The 22,721-nt window shown below is 36.6% G+C and overlaps 2 protein-coding genes across 2 annotated transcripts; one reads left to right on the top strand and one right to left on the bottom strand.

The window, feature by feature from the left end:
* Positions 1-718: 718 nt before the first annotated feature.
* Positions 719-5,408, bottom strand: LOC128243050 (3-mercaptopyruvate sulfurtransferase-like). The gene is made up of 4 exons (XM_052960545.1): positions 5,163-5,408; positions 2,716-3,127; positions 1,944-2,129; positions 719-1,801 (listed from the first exon to the last, which is right to left on the bottom strand). The coding sequence occupies exons 1-4, from the start codon at positions 5,334-5,336 to the stop codon at positions 1,671-1,673; spliced, it is 903 nt and encodes a 300-aa protein (XP_052816505.1). The 5' UTR covers positions 5,337-5,408; the 3' UTR covers positions 719-1,670.
* A 167-nt stretch (positions 5,409-5,575) lies between these two features.
* On the top strand, positions 5,576-20,984 carry LOC128224107 (uncharacterized). The gene is made up of 10 exons (XM_052933785.1): positions 5,576-5,707; positions 7,136-7,273; positions 7,505-7,609; positions 7,999-8,069; positions 10,760-10,832; positions 11,649-11,747; positions 13,084-13,320; positions 13,762-13,882; positions 16,792-16,858; positions 17,535-20,984. Exons 1-10 carry the CDS (start codon positions 5,582-5,584, stop codon positions 19,951-19,953), a joined length of 3,456 nt encoding a protein of 1,151 aa, XP_052789745.1. The 5' UTR covers positions 5,576-5,581; the 3' UTR covers positions 19,954-20,984.
* The last annotated feature ends 1,737 nt before the right edge of the window (positions 20,985-22,721 follow it).

Below are 22,721 nucleotides of genomic sequence, written 5' to 3'. Positions count from 1 at the left end.
AGTAGTCTATTAACCTGTGAGGTGTTGCCATTCACAAGCAGTAGTCTATAAACCTGTGAGGTGTTGCCATTCACAAGCAGTAGTCTATAAACCTGTGAGGTGTTGCCATGCACAAGCAGTAGTCTATAAACCTGTGAGGTGTTGCCATTCACAAGCAGTAGTCTATAAACCTGTGAGGTGTTGCCATTCACAAGCAGTAGTCTATTAACCTGTGAGGTGTTGCCATGCACAAGCAGTAGTCTATAAACCTGTGAGGTGTTGCCATGCACAAGCAGTAGTCTATTAACCTGTGAGGGTTGCCATTCACAAGCAGTAGTCTATTAACCTGTGAGGGTTGCCATTCACAAGCAGTAGTCTATTAACCTGTGAGGTGTTGCCATGCACAAGCAGTAGTCTATAAACCTGTGAGGTGTTGCCATGAACAAGCAGTAGTCTATTAACCTGTGAGGTGTTGCCATTCACAAGCAGTAGTCTATAAACCTGTGAGGTGTTGCCATGCACAAGCAGTAGTCTATTAACCTGTGAGGTGTTGCCATTCACAAGCAGTAGTCTATTAACCTGTGAGGTGTTGCCATTCACAAGCAGTAGTCTATTATGAGGTGTTGCCATTCACAAGCAGTAGTCTATAAACCTGTGAGGTGTTGCCATTAATACAATCTCTTTATACCAGACAGTCCCAAGCCTGTATAAAGTGTGACGGGTGTAAAATAAAACCAAATCAGTTATCTGAACCATTTATTTGTTGTATAATACAAAAAAATTGACAGTATATGTTCTTTGAGTTTTATCTTTAAGTTGGTATCAAAGTTAGTATAAGGATTCTTTTAATGAATACAATCGTATCTTTTCAATAGTAAACTTGCTATTATATTTTAAAAGGTTATCAGTTGTCCATTTATAAAGAAATTGTTTCCATCATGTATTTTATCATTGCATTGAAAAATAATAACAATAGTAAACTATGAAGATAAAAAGGAGTATATCTTTATGCTTAATATTAAACTTAAAACACTAAAATGAATTTCATTGTAAGTACTGACAATCTCTTCTTATCTCTGTATAAATAAGCAACGGATTCAGTCATCTTGAAAATTGTAAGCGTCAACTTTTCGTTGTTGTGAAATTAGCGTTAGGTTAAATACGCTAAATTTTATTTTCTATCGAAGATCAAAGAAACGAGCGACGGAAAAAATAAAAATAAAGTTAAGAATTTGAAACTTTTTCTTATTTGAGTTTTGAAATATTTAGGTACGGCGCTCCCGTGAAACAAAAAATTAAAAAAACTTTGGCCTAACATGTTTAATGTCGTTTTTTTCTAGTCATATATATCTAAATCAGTATTAGTAATTACCTTTACTATATAAGGCATTGCATACAAATGTGTAATGAACTGATAAAAAGGTTATTAGGGAACTTCTGAACATTTCACGAAAGTAAAAAATAAAAACGATGTTCACAGATTCAAACCATTAACAACGTTTCTTGCCAGGCGTCATATCCGCTACGCTATGCACTAATAATAATAATAATGGAAATAACATACTGCCAATAAAAATAAACATCATAAACAAAAAACAATCTAATCAGTGTTCAGTCCATCGCCAGTCAGCTGCACAGTCTCTAAGACAATAGGACAGCGTATTGTCATTTTTCCAAGTGTACACTTGCACTCAGTCCGGGCAGTTTTCCCTCTGGTCCGGGCGTGAACGTTTGTACCACTCCACCCACGCACCGTCATACACGCTTACGTCTTCTTTCCCACACAAGTGTGCCGCAAACGCGAGGACACACGCCGACACCCCTGGAATATGAAATAGAGGATTACTAGCACCAACTTGCAAGGAGCATTGAGAAACCATGATTCTTCTTTGAAACCGATCCTTCAAATACAAGACATGCCACAACCATTCTTTTTACAAATACTTTAAATTGATTCACTTTACCAGAACCACAGGACGCCGTGAGGGATCTGCTAAGATCAACGCCCGCTCCGTCGAACATTTTCTCGAGTGTCCGTCTGTCCTTGACGGCCCCGTGCTTCACCTCCTGTCCGTCCGGCCCCGTGTATGACGTCATCACACTTGGAAACGGGATACTTGTAGTTCCCGGGATGTGTCCGGGCTTGCAGTCTGTAAAAAGTTTAAATGTCGCTAAATATTCACTCCGTGTCATGATTATTATGTTATCAAGTCAGGTCTGTGAGGATGAAACATGGGGGGGGGAGGGGGGCTGGGGAAGATAGAAGAGCAGTTTCTACTATTAACCGTATCTCAGAAACTATTCAAGATGTATCCACATGCAACTGGGTACAAAATGAAATTCTGAAAGTGCAATGAACACTTGTAATAATGAAAAATTAAAGTGATTAAATTACATGTAGTATACTGCATGTGTACATAAGTATAACAAGTCCGGCAAATCAAGAAAAAAACGTTGTTTTACTTGTTAAATACACGTTATGCTGATTTGATGCTGAAGTAGCCAACAGCTGTGAAAATTTTACCAAAAAAACTGTATCCCAACATGTACATGTATATGATTGGAAATCGAGAAAACAATATACGCTTTTTCATAAGTCTTTTATCTACATGTTTATGCAGTCTTAAGTAGTGCCCTGTTTCTACCCATTTTGAATATTTGAATGACCACTTAGTAAATCATTGTCGAGTAGATTGAGCATAACAGTAGAACTCTAAACAACGATATAACGAATACCTGCTCTAGGTTCCGGGCTTGTTCCATCGAATCGTCCAGCTGGTCTGGCATCCACCACTTGGAATTGTTTCTCGTTTATGTTCTTCATCACATCCTCAAACGACTTAACAAATGATTCATTAAACTTGGCATTGAAATTAAGCTTGGGAACTGGAACTGTTTCGTGGCCTTTAGCAAGATCTAAATTTGCGTCTCTCCACATTCTCAAACCACCATCCAACACAGACACTGTGCTATGTCCGAATGCACGAAATGTCCACCATACTCTCGGAGCAGAAAACAGCGCGAAGTCCGGATGGTCATTGTAGACCACAACATGCGTCTCGTTGTCTATTCCTAAGTTGCCTACGTACTCTGAGAACACTTCCTCCGACGGTAGCATGTGTTCATAGGGAGAAGGCCTGGTGCATGCCTCGGCTACCAGACAAATCGGCCCCTTACCAAATCGGCCCCTAGCTCAAACGGTTACCTTTTCGGCCCCTTACCAAATCGTCCCCATTCCGTAGACGTTTCGGCCCCTGATCACCGAGACGTTTCGGCCCTTATTATTTTTTGTTTTTATTTCTAAATATTTCTAAATATAAGTAAAACATGTAATTTCATTTGTTATTTTTATAGACAAAGCTATATACATGCATACAAAGGTATAGATAAAAATAGATATAAAGAAAATATCTGTACACTTGAAAACATTTTTTTTATTTTATTTCTAAATATAAGTTAGAAACTTTAATTTCATTGTTTTTTATAGACAAAGCTATATACATGCATACAAAGGTATAGATAAAAATAGATTTAAAGAAAATATCTGTACACTTGAAAACATATTTTTATTTTATTTCTAAATATAAGTAAGAAACTTGTAATTTCATTTATTTATTTTTTTAATAGACAAAGCTATATACATGCATACAAAGGTATAGATAAAAAGTTTAAGAAAATATCTGTACACTTGAAAACATGTAAAGATTTATTCACGAGATAATTTTATAAAACGAAATAGATTTGAAGAAGAAATAATTAAACTTCATTTTTTTTTAAATAATTTTTAAAAATTATACATAATTATGTTGCTAATGTTATGTATAATGACATGTCCATTGTCTAACATCAGTCTTGACCAAACACCTATCGCCCGCCGTAGATGGCACCAACATTTTTCAGGAACTCCTCGCAGGCGACCCTATGGGAATCGTATGAGTCCCACTCATCCATGATCCTGGCGTTGATGTCTCTGTAACACTCTCGACATACGTTATACATTTTATGAAATTCAGTTATTTATATTCAAATCAGGCAAGGATGAAAATAACTATTATTAATCTTATATTGAATACGTATGCAATACCATACTGGCTTAAACGGTGTTTTTAGACAGACGGTCTTATGGCGAATTGTCACATTCCACAAAGGTATCAGGTGTTGGAATTGTGACACTTTGTCTTTACAAGCTTATAAATACGTCTACAAGGTTTGTTCCGACTTTCCCAACCGCTTATTCTCACACTTAAAGATTAACACAAATTATCTCTTCGCACCTCAAACAGAATATTATTTCACTTTTTTATTATGGATATATTGTTTTACTCTTTTTAAAATGCATATTTATTGTAGAATATCTGTAGAACTATCAAGTTGTCACTTGTTTGCAATTCATATCTATAAAACAAACATTATTTCCTAATTATGTATAGATAAAACACTAATTGTGAAAAAATAATAATTAATAATTATTCTGGAGCAATAGTATACCACATAGATAACAAATTAATGGTTGAAACGTAAAGGCATTTTTAAAAACGCAACACGTTTAAAACAAATGGTACCCAATTTTAGAAACGATTTAATATATATACTTACGTTCTTTATATTACTCAAATCTTCTTAAATCAACTGTAAATAACATTAACAAATTAAAGACAATTATTCGTTCACACGTATTTGAATGTCTTTTTCACACCCACAACACAAACAGTTTGCCTTGCAAAAAAGAACGCATGGTTCAAAGACAAATTTTCTTTGACGTCTTTAATGATCAATTAATAATTACTACTACTTATAACAGTTATAACAAATAAACTTTCTTAGATTTTCTAACAATTTATATCAAAAATCAGGGTTAATAGTTATTTAGATTTTAATTATATTTTTTATATCAGTCATATCAATGTTTTTTGTCTATTTGTAAATTTCAAGATTTTATTTACAACTTATTTACAGATCTCATTTACATTTATAAGAAGACCTACAATGTTTTTCTTTATACTCAAGATAAAAAATAAAATAAAATTAAGGGGCCGAAATGTCTCAGTTGAAAATCACGAAGGGGCCGAAACGTCTCGAGTCATTTCAATTAAGGGGACGAAATGGCAGGGCCGAAATGTCTTAGGGGCCGATTTGGTAGTAGGCCGATTTGGTAAGGGGCCGATTTGTCTTGCTCCCCATGCCTCGATGTCGAAAAACACAGCCCCTGGAATGTGACATTCCATGTAATTTTGAATTCCAGTTCTTCCGTAATTAGGAAGAAACCATGTTGCATCCACTACCCTTAGTTTGTTTGCTTGAGTCTTCAAACATTCTGCCAAATGTTTAGCAGAAACCAAGGTCCCTAAACGAAGCATATCTAACTTACACTTTTGACAGCTATTTGTTTACAACTTTAGACCACATGTACAAATTGGGCCGCTTACGGGAATAGAAAAGGTAACATAAAATCAATTATCGTGAAAAAATAATTAATTTTCATATTTCTATTTTGAGATGAGTAATGTTTATTTTAGTGTGTACGTATCAAAAGAAGATCTCTAATTTTATCATGAAAAAGTAATATTCATTTTGTAATTATGCAAGCGACCTTTCACACAAAATGTCGGACAATGATAGGTCCGAACTTGCGAACCAAAAATCTCCTGTATCAGCTCGAAAAGCGAAGAAATTATTATATCTGTCAGAGTATTTATTGAAACAAGAATCAAAGAACAACTCCAGAAAGGTATTGCAATAGATAATTAAAGTGGTGACGCAAATTCATTTGCTTTGTTTATCACTAATTTCGGACATTGGAATGTTTCGATGAACAGATAAAGAGTGACCATTGAATCATTCATAGGAAAATGCAGCAATTCAATTGAAGTATGTTTATTCTACTTATTATTCCGATTAATTGGTGAACAAATTTCTTAAAATCGGTTGACTATAAAGGAAGTAATTGCAATTTGAAATTATAACGAACAGTTATTTGGTGAATAAAGAACCTGTCTAAAAGCTAAACAATGTTCAACCACATGTAACGTTGGACCTTTGATCAAAACATGCCACGAGCAGATTTGGATGGGGGAACAACCGGCACGCGACCCCTCTAAAAGTGTTCAAGTTTAGATTTTTATATCAATATTTGAAAAACAATATGAAAATAATGGTCTTGAATGCACTAGTTCAAACAAAATTAGTCCATATAAACAGCCGCTTCAGAGTCTTTGACGATTTTTGTTTTGGCGACTCTATGCCTCCATATCCCACTTGTTGTTTTCCTAGCCAAGAATGACAGGTCCCAGCGCTAAAAAGTATATTGAGCGGAAAGATAATGGGCACCTGCTAGATAGTTAAAAAATGGCTTTATTGACAGATCGATCTGAATTTGTGTTTCATAATACACTTAAGTGTAATAAGAGAATGTTATTGGCTAAAAATAATTTATTTAATAATTTGTGTATCTTTTGTGTTTTTATTTAACAATGCAGTGTTAAATTTTGTGGAGTTACAGTTGAAGAATATATTTTACTTGGTATGAATCAGTCGACTTGTGGCATTTAGGGAACAACATGAATATCCAAATGTTAAAAAAAGTTCCCTATACGCGCATTATTGTGGCTAAGACAAAATAAGCTAAATCTGTCCTGCGAAATGACACAAAGCCCCAGTGTTCCCATTTCAATCATGTATTGTTTGTATTATTTTGGTAAGAGCGTACTTTCTTAGTTACGCCCTAATAGCGTGCACCCTCTAACACAAACTCCTGACCAGCCCCTGCATGCTGCCCTGTCACAGATCATTACAATCTTGTGACTTGAGTATTTGTTACATTTAATAGGCATAGATAAAAAATGATACAATGTATCGGAGTATAGTACAATGTACCGGAGTATAGTTCAATGTACCGGGGTATAGTACAATATCCTAGACATGACATTTTAACCATTCTGTCTTACAGTCACTTTGATCGTTTTTCCATCGTTAAAAGATAACTGACATTCCACTTGGACAAAATTTAAGTTAAACATAAAAAGTACCCGGCTGTTATTATGTTACTTATTTTTTTTAATACAATTCTGAACAATTATTGTTAAGATGGCATCCTCATCATAGGTTTCTATATGCATGTAATGTGTATGGCTTAGTAACATGAATTTCTTTTCTTAAGGTTTCAAGAATATTGAAGAAGCATGAACATGAAAGGACTGTATCAGAGCTGGAACATCTAGAAAAACACCAGGACATCGTAAAGAGGATTCGCAAGAACAGGGAGCGTAGACAGATCAGTGAACAGAGGAGTCAAGAGGTTGGCAATCATGTTGTCTATGAATCAGTCCTAATAATGATTATGTGGTTGACTTGCAGGTGTTTTTCTCTGTAATGATTAAATCTGTGTTAGCAAAGATTTAAGTACTTTTAGCTATTGTTATTTTGATGAAATGTAGCTTGTAAGAAATGTGCCAAGAGTCAATATTTATTAACTTAATCAATATTTATTGGAGAATATAAGTCAGTAATTATGTTGTGTCTCCCCCAGACTGAGGACAGTGATGATGCACTCCAGCAGAAGTGTGAACAGCTGGCAGACATTCTCCGCAAGTCCAAGAAGACCGTCATCTACACAGGAGCTGGCATCAGCACGGTATGTTATCCAAACCTTACTGCAGATATATCAGCAAATAGTGAAACACCCACAACATTATAAGTGGAATTTCAGCTAGTGGCCTTAACGTTTGAATTATTGACTTTTGTTAAGTAACATCATCATGTGTTGATTCATAGCCGTTTGCCATATAGAATCCCTTTCAGTAAAATAATGGTAAACATTCTTCATTTGTTCAAATCCTTCCAAAAACTAACATTTTTTTTATGGATGTATGAAGAAATGTGATTCATCATTGTAATCTATCAATCTCTTTCTCGTGATCTGAAAGCTTGTTGTCAGAATGGGTATTTATGTTCTCTGTAAAATATTTCCAATTCAACTTTAGGGAGACATACTGTTTTTTAGTTCCTATATTGATTTTTCAGGCTGCTTCAATACCTGACTACCGTGGACCACAAGGTGTATGGACCCTGTTGAAACGAGGGGAGTCGATAGAGTAAGTCTGAAATGCACTAGGTGTATTTTTGTATAGAACATATTGAAATGAGGGAAATCAATAAAGTAAGTCTAACATGCACTAGGTGTATTATTATATAGAACATATTGAAATGAGGGAAATCAATAAAGTAAGTCTAACATGCACTAGGTGTATTATTATATAGAACATATTGAAATGAGGGAAGTCAGTAGAGTAAGTATGACATGCACAAAGTGTATGGACCATGTTGAAATGAGGGAAGTCAGTAGAGTAAGAATGACATGCACAAAGTGTATGGACCATGTTGAAATGAGGGAAGTCAGTAGAGTAAGTATGACATGCACAAAGTGTATGGACCATGTTGAAATGTGGGAAGTCAATAGAGTAAGTATGACATGCACAAAGTGTATGGACCATGTTGAAATGAGGGAAGTCAGTAGAGTAAGTATGACATGCACAAAGTGGATGGACCATGTTGAAATGAGGGAAGTCAGTAGAGTCAGTATGACGTGCACAAAGTGTATGGACCATGTTGAAATGGGGGAAGTCAGTAGAGTCAGTATGACATGCACAAAGTGGATGGACCATGTTGAAATAATGGAAGTCAGTAGAGTAAGTATGACATGCACAAAGTGTATGGACCATGTTGAAATGAGGGGAGTCGATAGAGTAAGTATGACATGCACAAAGTGTATAGAACATATATTGAAATGAGGGAAGTCAGTAGAGTAAGTATGACATGCACAAAGTGTATGGACCTTGTTGAAACGAGGGGAGTCGATAGAGTAAGTCTGAAATGCACTAGGTGTATTTTTGTATAGAACATATTGAAATGAGGGAAATCAATAAAGTAAGTCTAACATGCACTAGGTGTATTATTATATAGAACATATTAAAATGTGGGAAGTCAATAGAGTAAGTATGACATGCACAAAGTGTATGGACCATGTTGAAATGAGGGAAGTCAGTAGAGTAAGTATGACATGCACAAAGTGTATGGACCATGTTGAAACAAGGGGAGTCGATAGAGTAAGTATGACATGCACAAAGTGTATGGACCATGTTGAAATGAGGGAAGTCAGTAGAGTAAGTATGACATGCACAAAGTGTATGGACCATGTTGAAATGAGGGAAGTCAGTAGAGTAAGTATGACATGCACAAAGTGTATGGACCATGTTGAAATGAGGGAAGTCAGTAGAGTAAGTATGACATGCACAAAGTGTATGGACCATGTTGAAATGTGGGAAGTCAATAGAGTAAGTATGACATGCACAAAGTGTATGGACCATGTTGAAATGAGGGAAGTCAGTAGAGTAAGTATGACATGCACAAAGTGGATGGACCATGTTGAAATGAGGGAAGTCAGTAGAGTCAGTATGACGTGCACAAAGTGTATGGACCATGTTGAAATGGGGGAAGTCAGTAGAGTCAGTATGACATGCACAAAGTGGATGGACCATGTTGAAATGATGGAAGTCAGTAGAGTAAGTATGACATGCACAAAGTGTATGGACCATGTTGAAATGAGGGGAGTCGATAGAGTAAGTATGACATGCACAAAGTGTATAGAACATATATTGAAATGAGGGAAGTCAGTAGAGTAAGTATGACATGCACAAAGTGTATGGACCTTGTTGAAACGAGGGGAGTCGATAGAGTAAGTCTGAAATGCACTAGGTGTATTTTTGTATAGAACATATTGAAATGAGGGAAATCAATAAAGTAAGTCTAACATGCACTAGGTGTATTATTATATAGAACATATTAAAATGTGGGAAGTCAATAGAGTAAGTATGACATGCACAAAGTGTATGGACCATGTTGAAATGAGGGAAGTCAGTAGAGTAAGTATGACATGCACAAAGTGGATGGACCATGTTGAAACAAGGGGAGTCGATAGAGTAAGTTGTACATGCACAAAGTGTATGGACCATGTTGAAACAAGGGGAGTCGATAGAGTAAGTATGACATGCACAAAGTGTATGGACCATGTTGAAATAAGGGGAGTCGATAGAGTAAGAATGACATGCACAAAGTGTATGGACCATGTTGAAAAAAGGGGAGTCGATAAGAGTAAGAATGACATGCACAAAGTGTATGGACCATGTTGAAACAAGGGGAGTCGATAGAGTAAGTATGACATGCACAAAGTGTATGGACCATGTTGAAACAAGGGGAGTCGATAGAGTAAGTATGACATGCACAAAGTGTATGGACCATGTTGAAACAAGGGGAGTCGATAAGAGTAAGAATGACATGCACAAAGTGTATGGACCATGTTGAAACAAGGGGAGTCAATAAGAGTAAGTTGTTTATGCACAAGGTGTATGGAACCTATAGAAATGAGGGAGGTCAGTAGAGTACCGGGGTAAGTTGTACATGCACAAGGTGTATAGAACCTATCGAAATGAAGGAAGTCAATAGAGTAAGTTGAGCAACCTCATAAGATATGTTTGCTAGTCGGGTTAACAAAATAATCACAATATTCAACACAATATATACTTTTTTGACATAAAGCTAGATTTGTGATACAAACTGCAAAATCTTACATTTTCTAAATTTGAAGTAATAGATGAATATTTGAAATGATACTCTAATGTGTATATACTTTGTATTCAGTTATTATCAGAACTGCTTTGGGTGTTTTTTACTGTAATGATTTCAGCAATTGTTTTATATAAATACAGAGAATATGTGTTATTTGTAGCCCACAGGACCTAAGCGATGCTGAGCCAACACTAACCCACATGTGTATTACCCAGCTGCACAAACAGGGACATGTAAGATAGATTAACCATTCTTTTACTGTTCATTTGTGTAGAGCTGAACTTCTTATCCTCGTTATCTACCTTTGTAACTATGATGTCTGTTTTAAGGGCGTAGTAAAGTGACTTTGATAAAAATGCGAAATAGAGAACAGTAATCACAAATAAGATGAATTATGCTGAAAGAATTGAATAGCTATATTAAGTCTTATAATTAACTTGTCCTACTGCAATTATCTCCCACCTGTGTATACAGGTGAGTCTCGTTGCAATTATCTCCCGCCTGTGTATACAGGTGAGTCTGGTTGTACATTCTTACTGCAATTATCTCCCACCTGTGTATACAGGTGAGTCTCTTTGTACATTTCTTACTGCAATTATCTCCCGCCTGTGTATACAGGTGAGTCTCGTTGTACATTTCTTACTGCAATTATCTCCCGCCTGTGTATACAGGTGAGTCTCTTTGTACATTTCTTACTGCAATTATCTCCCGCCTGTGTATACAGGTGAGTCTCTTTGTACATTTCTTACTGCAATTATCTCCCACCTGTGTAAACAGGTGAGTCTTGTTGTACATTTCTCACTGCAGTTGTTTCACACCTGTGTATACAGGTGAGTCTCGTTGTACATTTCTCTCTGCAGTTGTTTCACACCTGTGTATACAGGTGAGTCTCGTTGTACATTTCTCTCTGCAATTATCTCCCACCTGTGTATACAGGTGAGTCTCGTTGTACATTTCTCACTTCAGTTGTTTCACACTTGTGTATACATTATACAGGTTAGTCATGTTGTACATTTCTCAAAACAATTGTTACTCCCTTGTGTCTACAGGTGAAGCATGTGGTGTCTCAGAACTGTGACGGTCTTCATGTGCGAAGTGGGTTGCCCAGACAGGTGCTCTCCGAGGTCCATGGAAACATGTTCATCGAGGTATTACATTAATACTTATTTCTCTTTGGTTCGATATGGTATAATGGAATAATACATCACCATTGCCTAGCTGTTTTGCAACAGTCAATATCTGATTTTCATGAGTAATAGTCTATTTTTCTAGATCCGTGATCTTTTTTCATAAGTTATATATTTCTCATCTGCCAAAAGATACCACATATGTATACTAATTTCATAGTTTTTAAAGCATTTTTTTTTTTTTTTTTACAATTTCAAACAGAACAAATAATGATCATTAAAAATGCAATAGAATACCTTGTTGTCTTCTAAACTTCCTAATTACATGGCGGTTATAACATTCACAGGGTCAAACCTAGGAAAAGTGAGTTTCATTCTGATGAACATATAAAAAAGTAAAGAATGTTTGAGTTAAACAGGAATTCTGCATGTACTATTTGTTCTGTAAACCAATGTATCCTTATCAAAATCCAATTTGAACCAAAGTTCTTACGTTCAGTTTCACTTTAAGGCTAGAAATTGCTGGAATTAAACAAAAACATTCATTGTTTAGATTGCCTATCATCCTACATTGTATTTTTTAATAAATGGCAAAGCAGTCCAAATTGTTAGGTAATAAGAACTTCACTGAAAACTGTTGATGGTTTATGCCTTTTACGTTCATAATTGACTGGAGGGAACATGCACCTGTTCCCCTCATATTTTACACCATGTGCTACAAACAATGTATATTTTTTCTGCTTTTTATTAAAAAGTTTATCTATGACTGCAGCTAACTGAAGATGTTACCGTAATCGGTCCAATCAAGACCTATAATTACTTGTCATTTTCGGTGTTAATTGCACTTGACATGTGTTATATATACTTACATTGAATAAACAAACATTGAGCACATGGCCGTGACACTGCTGATCTAATAAGATTCCGGATGTCTGACGCTTGTACAGAAATAAATCTGAGACAAGGTTTATCTTACTACAATTTTGGGTAATTTACAATTTATGTGCGTCAAAACATTGGATCTCGGCCCAATTGAAAGCACTATGTGGTGACCTATTTGTGCTGACAATCTTTATAATATAGGTTAAATATTATCGATCAGAAAAAGTAATTAGGGAAATTGTTTTTGTCCATAGCATTGTTGGGTCAATAGCTCCTCCACTACTCAGACTATATATCACTTTTAATAATTCTTTTTTCTCAGACCTTGGTGGAACGTCAAAATAATATGTGTATCAATAGTAGATACAGATAAGAAAAAGCCAAATAAATTGTGTTGATTGATTTGTTATTTTGATGATGTTATGGTGAAAATCCAACCACACCAACTGTAATAATCCTGCCATGATACCTGCAGATTTGCCATAGCTGTAAGCCTCATCGGGAGTACTTTCGGCTGTTTGATACCACTGAGAGTACGGGTGTGCGACGTCACAGAACGGGTCGTAAATGCCACAAATGTGGAGGAGAACTTCGGGACACGATCGTACATTTTGGGGAGAAAGGTGGGATTAAGTCTCCTTACCGATGGAAGGAGGCAGTGAAAGCAGCCAACAGGAGTGATGTCATCCTGTGTCTGGGGACAAGTCTCAAGGTGAGATTTTGGTTAAAGTTTTAACTGATAAGTATTTGTTTTTTCAGAAATAGTCACAGTATTGTACTGGTCTTGGTGAATTTCATACAACGGTAAAGCACAATAAGAGGTGGTGAAGTGTACAAGAAGCAGCATAGCTCTTTTTCATCTAATGACAGATTTTTTGCCCTTTGTTACTTTTCTCAGCAGTAGTGGAACTCCTGATTTACTTGATGGATTTTAATTAAAACAGCATACTTTGGTTAAGCATGCTAAGTGAAAATGCGGAAATGAGGAGTTGTAGCCTTGTTTCTTAGAAATAGTTTGTCATTTTTGAGTACAGCGAACATTTGGCGGTATACATCACTCATGTGACAACTTTAGCCTGTGGATCAGATTCCTTAAAGGAGCTATCAGTGAACTAGCTTATTTGTTTTATACAGTTAAACGTGATTTCTTCAGATTCTTAAGAAGTATGCTTGCCTGTGGTGTCCAGAGAAGACCAGACACCAGCGGCCCAAGCTGGTCATCGTAAACCTTCAATGGACACCCAAGGATGACCAGGCCACCATCAAAATCAACGGTCAGTATTATGTACATGTATGATGCCAGACCACCCTGATATACATACTCATGACTATTGATCAAATGGAGAGCCAGAGATTTGTTAGTCACATGATAACCCTGGAAAAAATGCATGTGGACTTGTATTAAATATATTCTTTGTTAAACAAAGTAGCTACCTATTGAAGGCAGTCATAATTTGATTTAGTATCAATCAATTGTTAAGATAAGAAGCCAAAAAAGTATGATTATGTGATATTTTATGTTGTAAGGATATTTGCAGGATTGGTTCTGATGTAAATGCAATTTGTGTTGAAAGGGACTCAATCTTGTTGTTTATAGCTCACAAGAGCACGAAGTGCTCAAGGTGAGCTATTGTGATCGGTCTTTGTCCATCATCCGTCCATCTGTCCGTCCGTCCGTCTGTCCGTCAACAATTGCTTAAAAAACATCTCCTCTGAAACTACCTGGCCAAATTCAATGAAACTTCACTGTAAGCTTCCTTGGGTGTCCTCTACAAAAATACAACAAGAGGTCACGATTGATTAACAACATCAACAATAAAATGGCTGACTTCCTGTTTTGCTTTAAAAAGCATCTCCTCTAAAACCACCTGTCCAAATTGAATGAAACTTTACATGAAGCTTCCTTGGGTGACCCTCTACAAAAATACAACAAGGAATCACGATTGATCAATTACAACAACAACAGCAACAACAACAAAATGGCTGACTTCCTGTTTTGCTTTTAAAAAACATCTCCTCGGAAACTACCACTCCAAATTCAATGAAACTTTACAGAAAGCTGCCTTGGGTGACCCTCTACAAAAATACAACAAGGGGTCACGAATGATCAGTAACAACAACAACAACAACAACAAAATGGCAGACCTTCTGTTTTGCTTTAAAAAAACATCTCCTCTAAAACCAACAGTCCAAATTCAATGAAACTTTACAGGAAGCTGCCTTGGGTGACCCTCTACAAAAATACAACAAGCGGTCACAATTGATCAACAACAACAACAAAATGGCCGACATCCTGTTTTTCTTTAAAAAAACATCTCCTCTGATACTACCACTCCAAATTTAATGTACAGGAAGCTTCCTTGGGTGACCCCTTACAAAAATACAACAAGGGGTCACAATTGATAAACAATAACAACAACAACAACAAAATGGCCAACTTCCTGTTTTGCTTTAAAAAAAAAACATCTCCTCTAAAACTACCAGTCCAAATTCAATGAAACTTTACAGGAAGCTTCCTTGGATAACCTTCTACAAAAATACAACAAGGGGTTGCGATTGATCAACAACAACAACAATCTGGCCAACTTCCAGTTTTGCTTATAAAACATCTCCTCTAAAACTACCAGGCCAAATTCACTGAAACTTTACAGGAAGCTTCATTACATGACCCTCTACAAAAATACAACGAGGCATTGAGTTTGATCAACAACAACAAAATGGCTGACTTACTGTTTTGCTTTAAGAAAAATCTCTGAAACTACCAGGCCAAATTCAATGAAACTTTACAGGTAGCTTCATTGCATGATACAAATATAAAACTAGGCATCAGTATAGATATGTTTAAATTGCAACATTTTTAATAATGCTTTATCACAGAGTTGTGGCCCTTTGCTTAGGTGAGCGTTTTAGGGCCATCATGACCCTCTTGTTTTAAATGCACTCATATTTCTATGACAAAATAAAGTGTGGCATATCATTTGAAGTGTTAAAACTAAAATACCAAAAGCTGGGACCCTTTTAGCAAATTTTGATACAATATTTCTCCAAGCTCAATGTCAATTTCGTGGTCCCTAGTAAGAATTTCACACTTGTTTGCTTGGCTCGATGTCATTTTCGTGGTCCTCGATAGGAATTTTGCACCTTGATTTGTTTGCATGGCTCATTTTCGCAAAAGGCACTAATTAATTAGATTTTCTTGATTGGTATCATAATTATGAAACTGGCTTAACAATTTGAGCAAACATACCATCATTTATATTTCTGTCTTTAATTGGCACCAGTATAATTCATCAAAATTATTATATTACATATATAAATCTCAATGCATTTTGAGAAGGCCTCTTTCACATGAATCGGCAACCACAAAGGTTTCTGCCTTTATATATAGGAACTAAGGGGACAAATAGAAAGCTTACTGTAAAAAGCTACATAAATAAGAAAGAGGCCATAATGACTATTGAGGGTGGACGTAAATCTAAATAGTAAAATGCAGACAACTTCTGCATTAAGTAGAATATGCTTTCAAATTGCATAAAAAAAATCAGAAAAAAACATGGCATTGTCATAGTATTATATGTGTTATGTTTTGAACAGTATGACGTTGTTGTGGGAACTATGTCAAATAAAAACTATACTCTAGCGGAGATAACATAGTTAAATAACTTGACATATTTAACGTATCAGAGAAAAATACGCATTCAGTACGGCTTGGCTCGATATTTGCGAGGCTCGAACTATTTTAGCCGGTCCCTGGAATATCAAGCAAACAGGCTGTGATTGTAATTTCTCAAATATCGTCTTTGAGGGCCACAATTTTCATAAGCGTTAATAACTAATGTTCACTTTATCAGTCTGAGTTGTTGCGTAATTGGTTGATTGACATTATTTAAAAGGTCAAAATATCCTTTGCTTTTGTACAAGTCCTGGTGGCCTAGTGGTGAAGGCATTGGTTTTCAAAAAATTTCTGGACTTTACTGGCGTGGGTTTGCACCCCACTAAAACAAAAATACTTCGTCATACTGTAGTTGTTTTTGTTTTCTGCAATTTCAATATTATAGGGTAAACTAATGATAAAAATAAAAGTTTTCAGATGCATTTTCGGGAAAACTAATTTTTGATAAAAAACATGAGCATGTCCTTAGAACTTCTTCTCTGTTCAGCTTCATGTTCTTGTCAATTGCAGGGAGATGTGATGTTGTGATGCATCAAGTTATGCAAGCACTGGAATATGAGGTGCCCAAGTATGACAGGTATGTGGAATTTAGATGTAAAGTTTTGAGAGTTAAATAACTTTAAGTTGCTAAACTAACTGTAAAGTTAATCTTGTAATTTAAATGTGACAACTCTTTTGCGGGGATATGATTTGCCTTTGTCCGTCGTTGCATCCCTCCATGCCTGCGTCAGTCTGTTAGTATTATGCGAATTTGTGTGATTAAAAACTCCAAAACTATTTGACCTATAGTCTTGAGACCTAAGGTGACTGTTGTTGAGATGATGAACTTGTGTACCTGGGTTCTTATTTGCAGCTGCACATAGCAAGTAAACAGTTATGGCCCTTAATTACCCTTCCTGAAAGGAATAATGTGCTCTTTTAAGATAAGCTATGCAACTTATTCTAAAATGATGTCAAGTTTATGGCCCTTTGTATACTTTAAAGTAATGACTTTGTTTATAGTTTTGTTAAAAATTTAAAAACCATTCAAGATATTTATTTCAAACTTTCCATATTTGCACAGAGTAAAAAAAATAATCATGATTATATGATAGGGAGGTCTGTTATGATTAATTAGTAAGTGAATTGTATATCTTCATATAGATAATGATTTTGAATGGCATATCAGAAGCAACTACAACAGTTCTTTTTTATTGAATTGTTAACAAAAACAAAATGGTCAAGTAATACTTTGTAAATTAATATCTTTCCAGGTTGTCAGATCCACTCTTCCAAATTGCCACTAAACTCTCCAAAGATGAGATTGATTCAACCTCCAAAAAGATTCTAGAACATCCATCCACCAGTCCAACCCCAGGGCCCCTTGATGGAATTTCCCGGACTCCCACTCCCTCCGACTCTTCCAGAAGCTCGGCAAGCTCTTCGGGGACGGAGAGTGGCAATGAGGAGCTTGATATGGAGGAGATGGGTGATAGTGACTGGCAGGGGAAGGATGACGCAGATGTGAAGTGGCACAGGAGGAGTAGGAGAAGAGTAAACACTGAAGATGATTTTAAGAAAAGTGACAAAATCAATGGTGAAGATGATGATGATGATGATGATGAGATGCTGAGTGTTGGTCTTGTGAAGACTAGCGCTGAAATGAATTTATCAAAGTCTGAGAGGATATGCAATGCCGCAAAGATTGCTATGCAAACAAAGCTTGTAAATGCAAAAATAAATGAAGTTTATGCAAACTGTGCAGCAGGAAGCTCCACGTCTTCTGTTGATGCAACAATAACGAGAATCCATGAGGATATTGGGTCTGTTGACAGTGTAAGTAAGACTGTGATCACAGGGCCCCATCTCCCTGGGCCATTTGATCCAGGACCTGCCTCATATGATGATAAAGTGGCTTACCTGCACAGGTTGAAGGAACAGCTGAATGTCTTGAAAGAGAAGCAAAAGGTACTGAAGCACCAAGAAGTAACTGAGCAAAAAACAAAAAGACATAGAGAGGTTGAATGCACTATAAGTCCAAAGGGTATCAACCACATCGAAACTGAATCTTCTATTGGTTTTGTTTCTGTAAATCAAGCTATGGCATATCAAAAAGGTATGGTGAGTATACTTCCACCAAAACTTTTATCACCTCTTTTAAGGAGCCCAGAAGGAACTGCTCATGACTGGAGATATGATGTAGAAAGAATAAAGGGTAGCATCAAACACATTCAACAGGAACAAAGAGTCATTCAAGAACAAAGGTGTCTGGTCCAGCAAGAATTTGTTGAACTGGACAATGCGATCAAGAGAAAACACCAAGATGAGCAGATGCGACTTCACCAACATTTCCTTCTCCAGGAACAACATCTGTCTCGAGCCGTAGATGGAGCTTCAAAGAAAGAAGGGTTGATGAAACTGTTTGTGTATCAGCAACAGATTCTGCTAGCTCAGCAGAATGCCCACCTCATTGAGATCACACAGAAGCATGCCCAGCAGATAAAGGACCTAGATGTTGCTTTAGCAAGAAAGCATGGTGAGCTCATGTCAGAGACCAAACACCTGACAGAGTGCCAAAACAAACTTAACTTGAACTCTCTGCAAACACATCCATTATCTCCTTCAGGTAGCGGACAGCAAAAATCCCCAAACAAAACTGACTTCAGTATTACCTCAATTCTCCAACAAGATACTCCAGTGTCTCCTACAAGCCTGCCCGGGGTTACAGAACTAATCAACACAATGTTAACATGTGAGTCTTGTAGGTTCCTTAAGAACTACGGTGTTGTCAAGCGCAAATGCCAAAATTGTCAGCAGCTTAAGTCTAGGAATGGCCCTATTCTTGCCACAGTCCCAGGACAGGTACCTAACACTGCCTTCAGGGCGGAGAGTGAGACTGCCTCCAGAGTGGGGAGCAGGGAGAGACCCAAGAAGGTTGGGCGTGTCGCTAGTGCAACTGTTTCTAGTCCAGATAACATTGCATACAAACAGGGTACAGACTTGTTCAAACAAAAGAAAGTTAAATCCTTACATTCTACCTCTATTCAAAATCCACTTTCTCAGGATAATCGCTTGCCAATTTCGCTCCTTACAGCTGTGACAAATGAGCCATGTGAACGTACTGCAAGCGCTAGTTCTAAAACCACCGCAGTCTCAAAGCCAGTGATAAAAATACAAACTGCTTTTGCTGAACCATTTCAGGCTGGTCCAAAGGCAAAGTTCTCACTATGGGAAGATGAGCCAAGTGAGAAAATCAGAAATAGACCTGTAACTTATGTAGCTAATAACAGATTGAATATCCGCGGACCAAAGACTCGAAGCAAACAAGAAAAAGTGAAAACAAGAACAAGCAAAACAGCTGTAAATGAATCTCATGAGTCAAGTGAACAAGCTGCAGCTCACAAACCATTCAGATCACATTCTCATTCAGACATCTATGATGACAGACAAGAAGGAAGTAACAGTGTAAGCCCTGGTTCCCGACAGCTTCGATCTCATTCCCACACTGTGGGAACCAGCGCTAGTTGTAGTGATCTGGAACTTACACCATCTAAATCTGAGGACAGTCTGGACTCCTCTCTTGATGGTCAAAGTTCTGGGAAGAAAAGGAAACTGATGAGGTGTCTCTCTGTCCCTGGATGGTATGGAAAAGGCTTGAATATAAAGAACATCAAGAGAAAAAGAAAGTATTGAATGTTTGACAATCTCCAGGTTTTTGTTGCAGACCATGGGCTGTATTGCACAAGCATCATAAGATCATTTTAAAGCTTTTGAATAATTATATTTCTTGAAGGGACTAGACACAAGATGGTCCCAAAAACAGTATGTCCTCAAAGAAACCTAGAATTATCAATACAAGGTAGTGTAAATGCCATAATATAATACACGATAAAAAGAATATTTTGTTGCTGTCTCAGCTGAGACACATTTAAAAATAGCGCATAATGGTTTCCAAGTTTATAGTGTGTATATTTAAATTAGCTTGTTAAAGTCACATGATTAGTACAAATACATATAACGACGCTTTTTTTTAAATTTACTATAAGGCAAACCCAGTTCATTTCAAATTGGAGAAATACGCAAAATCTGCAAAAGATACATTTTTCATGAGGAATGTTATTATCAGTGAAATTCAATGCCTTGTACTAAACAATATCAATTTAATGTAAGTTTTTTGACATTTTTTTCTAGAAATTATATCATCTGGTATCCAGTCCCTTTAAATCCACTACTGCTTTATTAAAAGGATGTTTTCTTTTCTTCAAAACTAAAGTGCCCATATTTTAAATCTTGAATCAACATTAAGCATAACGCTTTCTTCTTTTGGAACTAAACAAGCATAACGCTTTCTTCTTTTGGAACTAAACAAGCATAACGCTTTCTTCTTTTGGAACTAAACAAGGAAAAGGTACAAATTTCCTTTAAGATGCATCTGTAATACAGCCCTAGGAATCTCATACAATTTATTAAACGGTGGTAGTGAATTAGTTTTTACATCCTTTACATTTACCTCCATGTTTTGATTATTTTTCTTTATTTACTTTCAGTCTCTAAGACTGGCTTCAAATGTACATGTATGTTCAGTGACTATTGTTAGTTTACATTGGTGACAAGTAGACCGTTTTACAAAGTTTAAGTAAAAGGAGGAGTCAGTTGTATTTGTATTTGTATTGAATGACTGTACCACACATATCACAATCATGCAATAAAGGGTCTACCTTGAATCCTGTTCACTAGTGGTTTTCCAGTCTGTTAGTAATACGATGATTCTACCACATCAACATTAGCTGAGGTTCTGTCATGATGCACTAAATTTGGTTCTTAACATAACTGATAGTTGAAACTAAGTAATGATGTAATGACTTATATCTTGATCTTTTTAAAGGTGCACTCTTATTCCCAAATAAGATATACCACAATTAATTATATTGTTTTAATATTCCAAAAAGGATTAATAAATGTCGAAATAATGGTTTTTATGAAGGATACCAAGTTTAATTTGAAAGAAATGAGCATAAAACACGGTATTTCTACCTTATGAGACTATAGTAGATCACAGTAAATCTTTTACCATTCACCAATCATTTAATATTTTTGAGTTTTCTGCTATTAAATACACGTTTACAATCTTCTTAGTATTAATTAATATTTTCCATAAATGCATTATTTAGTAAGTACTTGAAGGTTTATCAGTCAAAATTGATGATTGTTATACATGTGTATGTATTGATTTTGAATAAGAGTGTCACTTTAACCTACATTGTAAGTCTGCATACATACAGAGTATTTCTGGCCATTGAATAAATGATGTATTCCATGTTCAAATAAGACCTTTGGTTCATCATGCCATTTGCAGTAATGTTAAATGTTGCTGCCTGCTGACCCCATATCATTTAGTTTTTATTACTTGCTGGTTTCTTATGCATTAAATAGTTGACTAAAAACATTACAGAAATTCGGGTATTGAAGTTTGTATTCATTTTTTGTTCTTTATTTTAACTGAAAATGCAAGTGAGATATCCTATTTGGCAATCTTTCAAGGCCAAAAATCTGGTCGTTACTATTATTATTATCAGGATTGTTAACCAGTTTTACTTTGACCCCTTCAAATAATACCCAAACACTGTGGGGTAACCAGGCCAGGCATCCAAAATCCCATAATTGTACACTTGTTACCATAATTTAAGTCGTCCTCGGTTAATCAAAATATTGATATTGATAAAATTATGTTGTATTTTAGAACCATGCAGTATTTTTCTACACTATTGTTTTATTTGAATCCCTGTCCAATAAAAGATATATACAGTTTAACATTATTTTCTAGTAGCACATAAGTTTCACTATCAACACTCACTGGTACATATACACTAAATATGTGTAATTAGGGTTTGAGCTTAAGAGATATGGAAGGGTGCTGCACCATGGGCTCTCATGCGCTCATGGAGACCAGTATGGGCACCCTTCTGCGCTCATGGAGACCAGTATGGGCACCCTTCTGCGCTCATGGAGACCAGAATGGGCACCCTTCTGCCCTTATGGAGATCAGAATGGGCACCCTTCTGTCCTCATGTAGACTAGTATGGGCAACCTTCTGCCCTCATGGAGACCAGTATTGGCACCCTTCTGCCCTTATGGAGACCAGTATGGGCACCCTTCTGTCCTCATGGAGACCAGTATGGGCACCCTTCTGCCCTTATGGAGACCAGTATGGGCAACCTTCTGCCCTCATGGAGACCAGTATGGGCACCCTTCTGCCCTTATGGAGACCAGTATGGGCACCCTTCTGTCCTCATGGAGACCAGTATGGGCACCCTTCTGCCCTTATGGAGACCAGTATGGGCACCCTTCTGTCCTCATGGAGACCAGTATGGGCACCCTTCTGCCCTTATGGAGACCAGTATGGGCACCCTTCTGCCCACATGGAGACCAGTATTAGCAACCTTTCATCCTCATGGAGACCA

The sequence above is a fragment of the Mya arenaria genome, chromosome 2 (genome assembly GCF_026914265.1).
Source record: "Mya arenaria isolate MELC-2E11 chromosome 2, ASM2691426v1".
Taxonomy (NCBI): Eukaryota; Metazoa; Mollusca; class Bivalvia; order Myida; family Myidae; genus Mya; species Mya arenaria.
The sequence above is the reverse complement of the archived record's forward strand: the minus strand, read 5'-3'. Positions and strand labels throughout refer to the sequence as shown.

Bases quoted from the DNA above. Each gene is read 5' to 3' on its own strand.
- LOC128224107 (XM_052933785.1), top strand. From the start codon at position 5,582: ATGTCGGACAATGATAGGTCCGAACTTGCGAACCAAAAATCTCCTGTA. The intron at 7,274-7,504 runs GTTGGCAATCAT...TGTCTCCCCCAG, and splicing joins GTGAACAGAGGAGTCAAGAG to ACTGAGGACAGTGATGATGC. The intron at 13,883-16,791 runs GTCAGTATTATG...TGTCAATTGCAG, and splicing joins GGCCACCATCAAAATCAACG to GGAGATGTGATGTTGTGATG.
- LOC128243050 (XM_052960545.1), bottom strand. From the start codon at position 5,336: ATGCTTCGTTTAGGGACCTTGGTTTCTGCTAAACATTTGGCAGAATGT. The intron at 2,130-2,715 runs GTATTCGTTATA...AACTTTTTACAG, and splicing joins AAGCCCGGAACCTAGAGCAG to ACTGCAAGCCCGGACACATC. The intron at 1,802-1,943 runs GTAAAGTGAATC...TTCATATTCCAG, and splicing joins CACGGCGTCCTGTGGTTCTG to GGGTGTCGGCGTGTGTCCTC.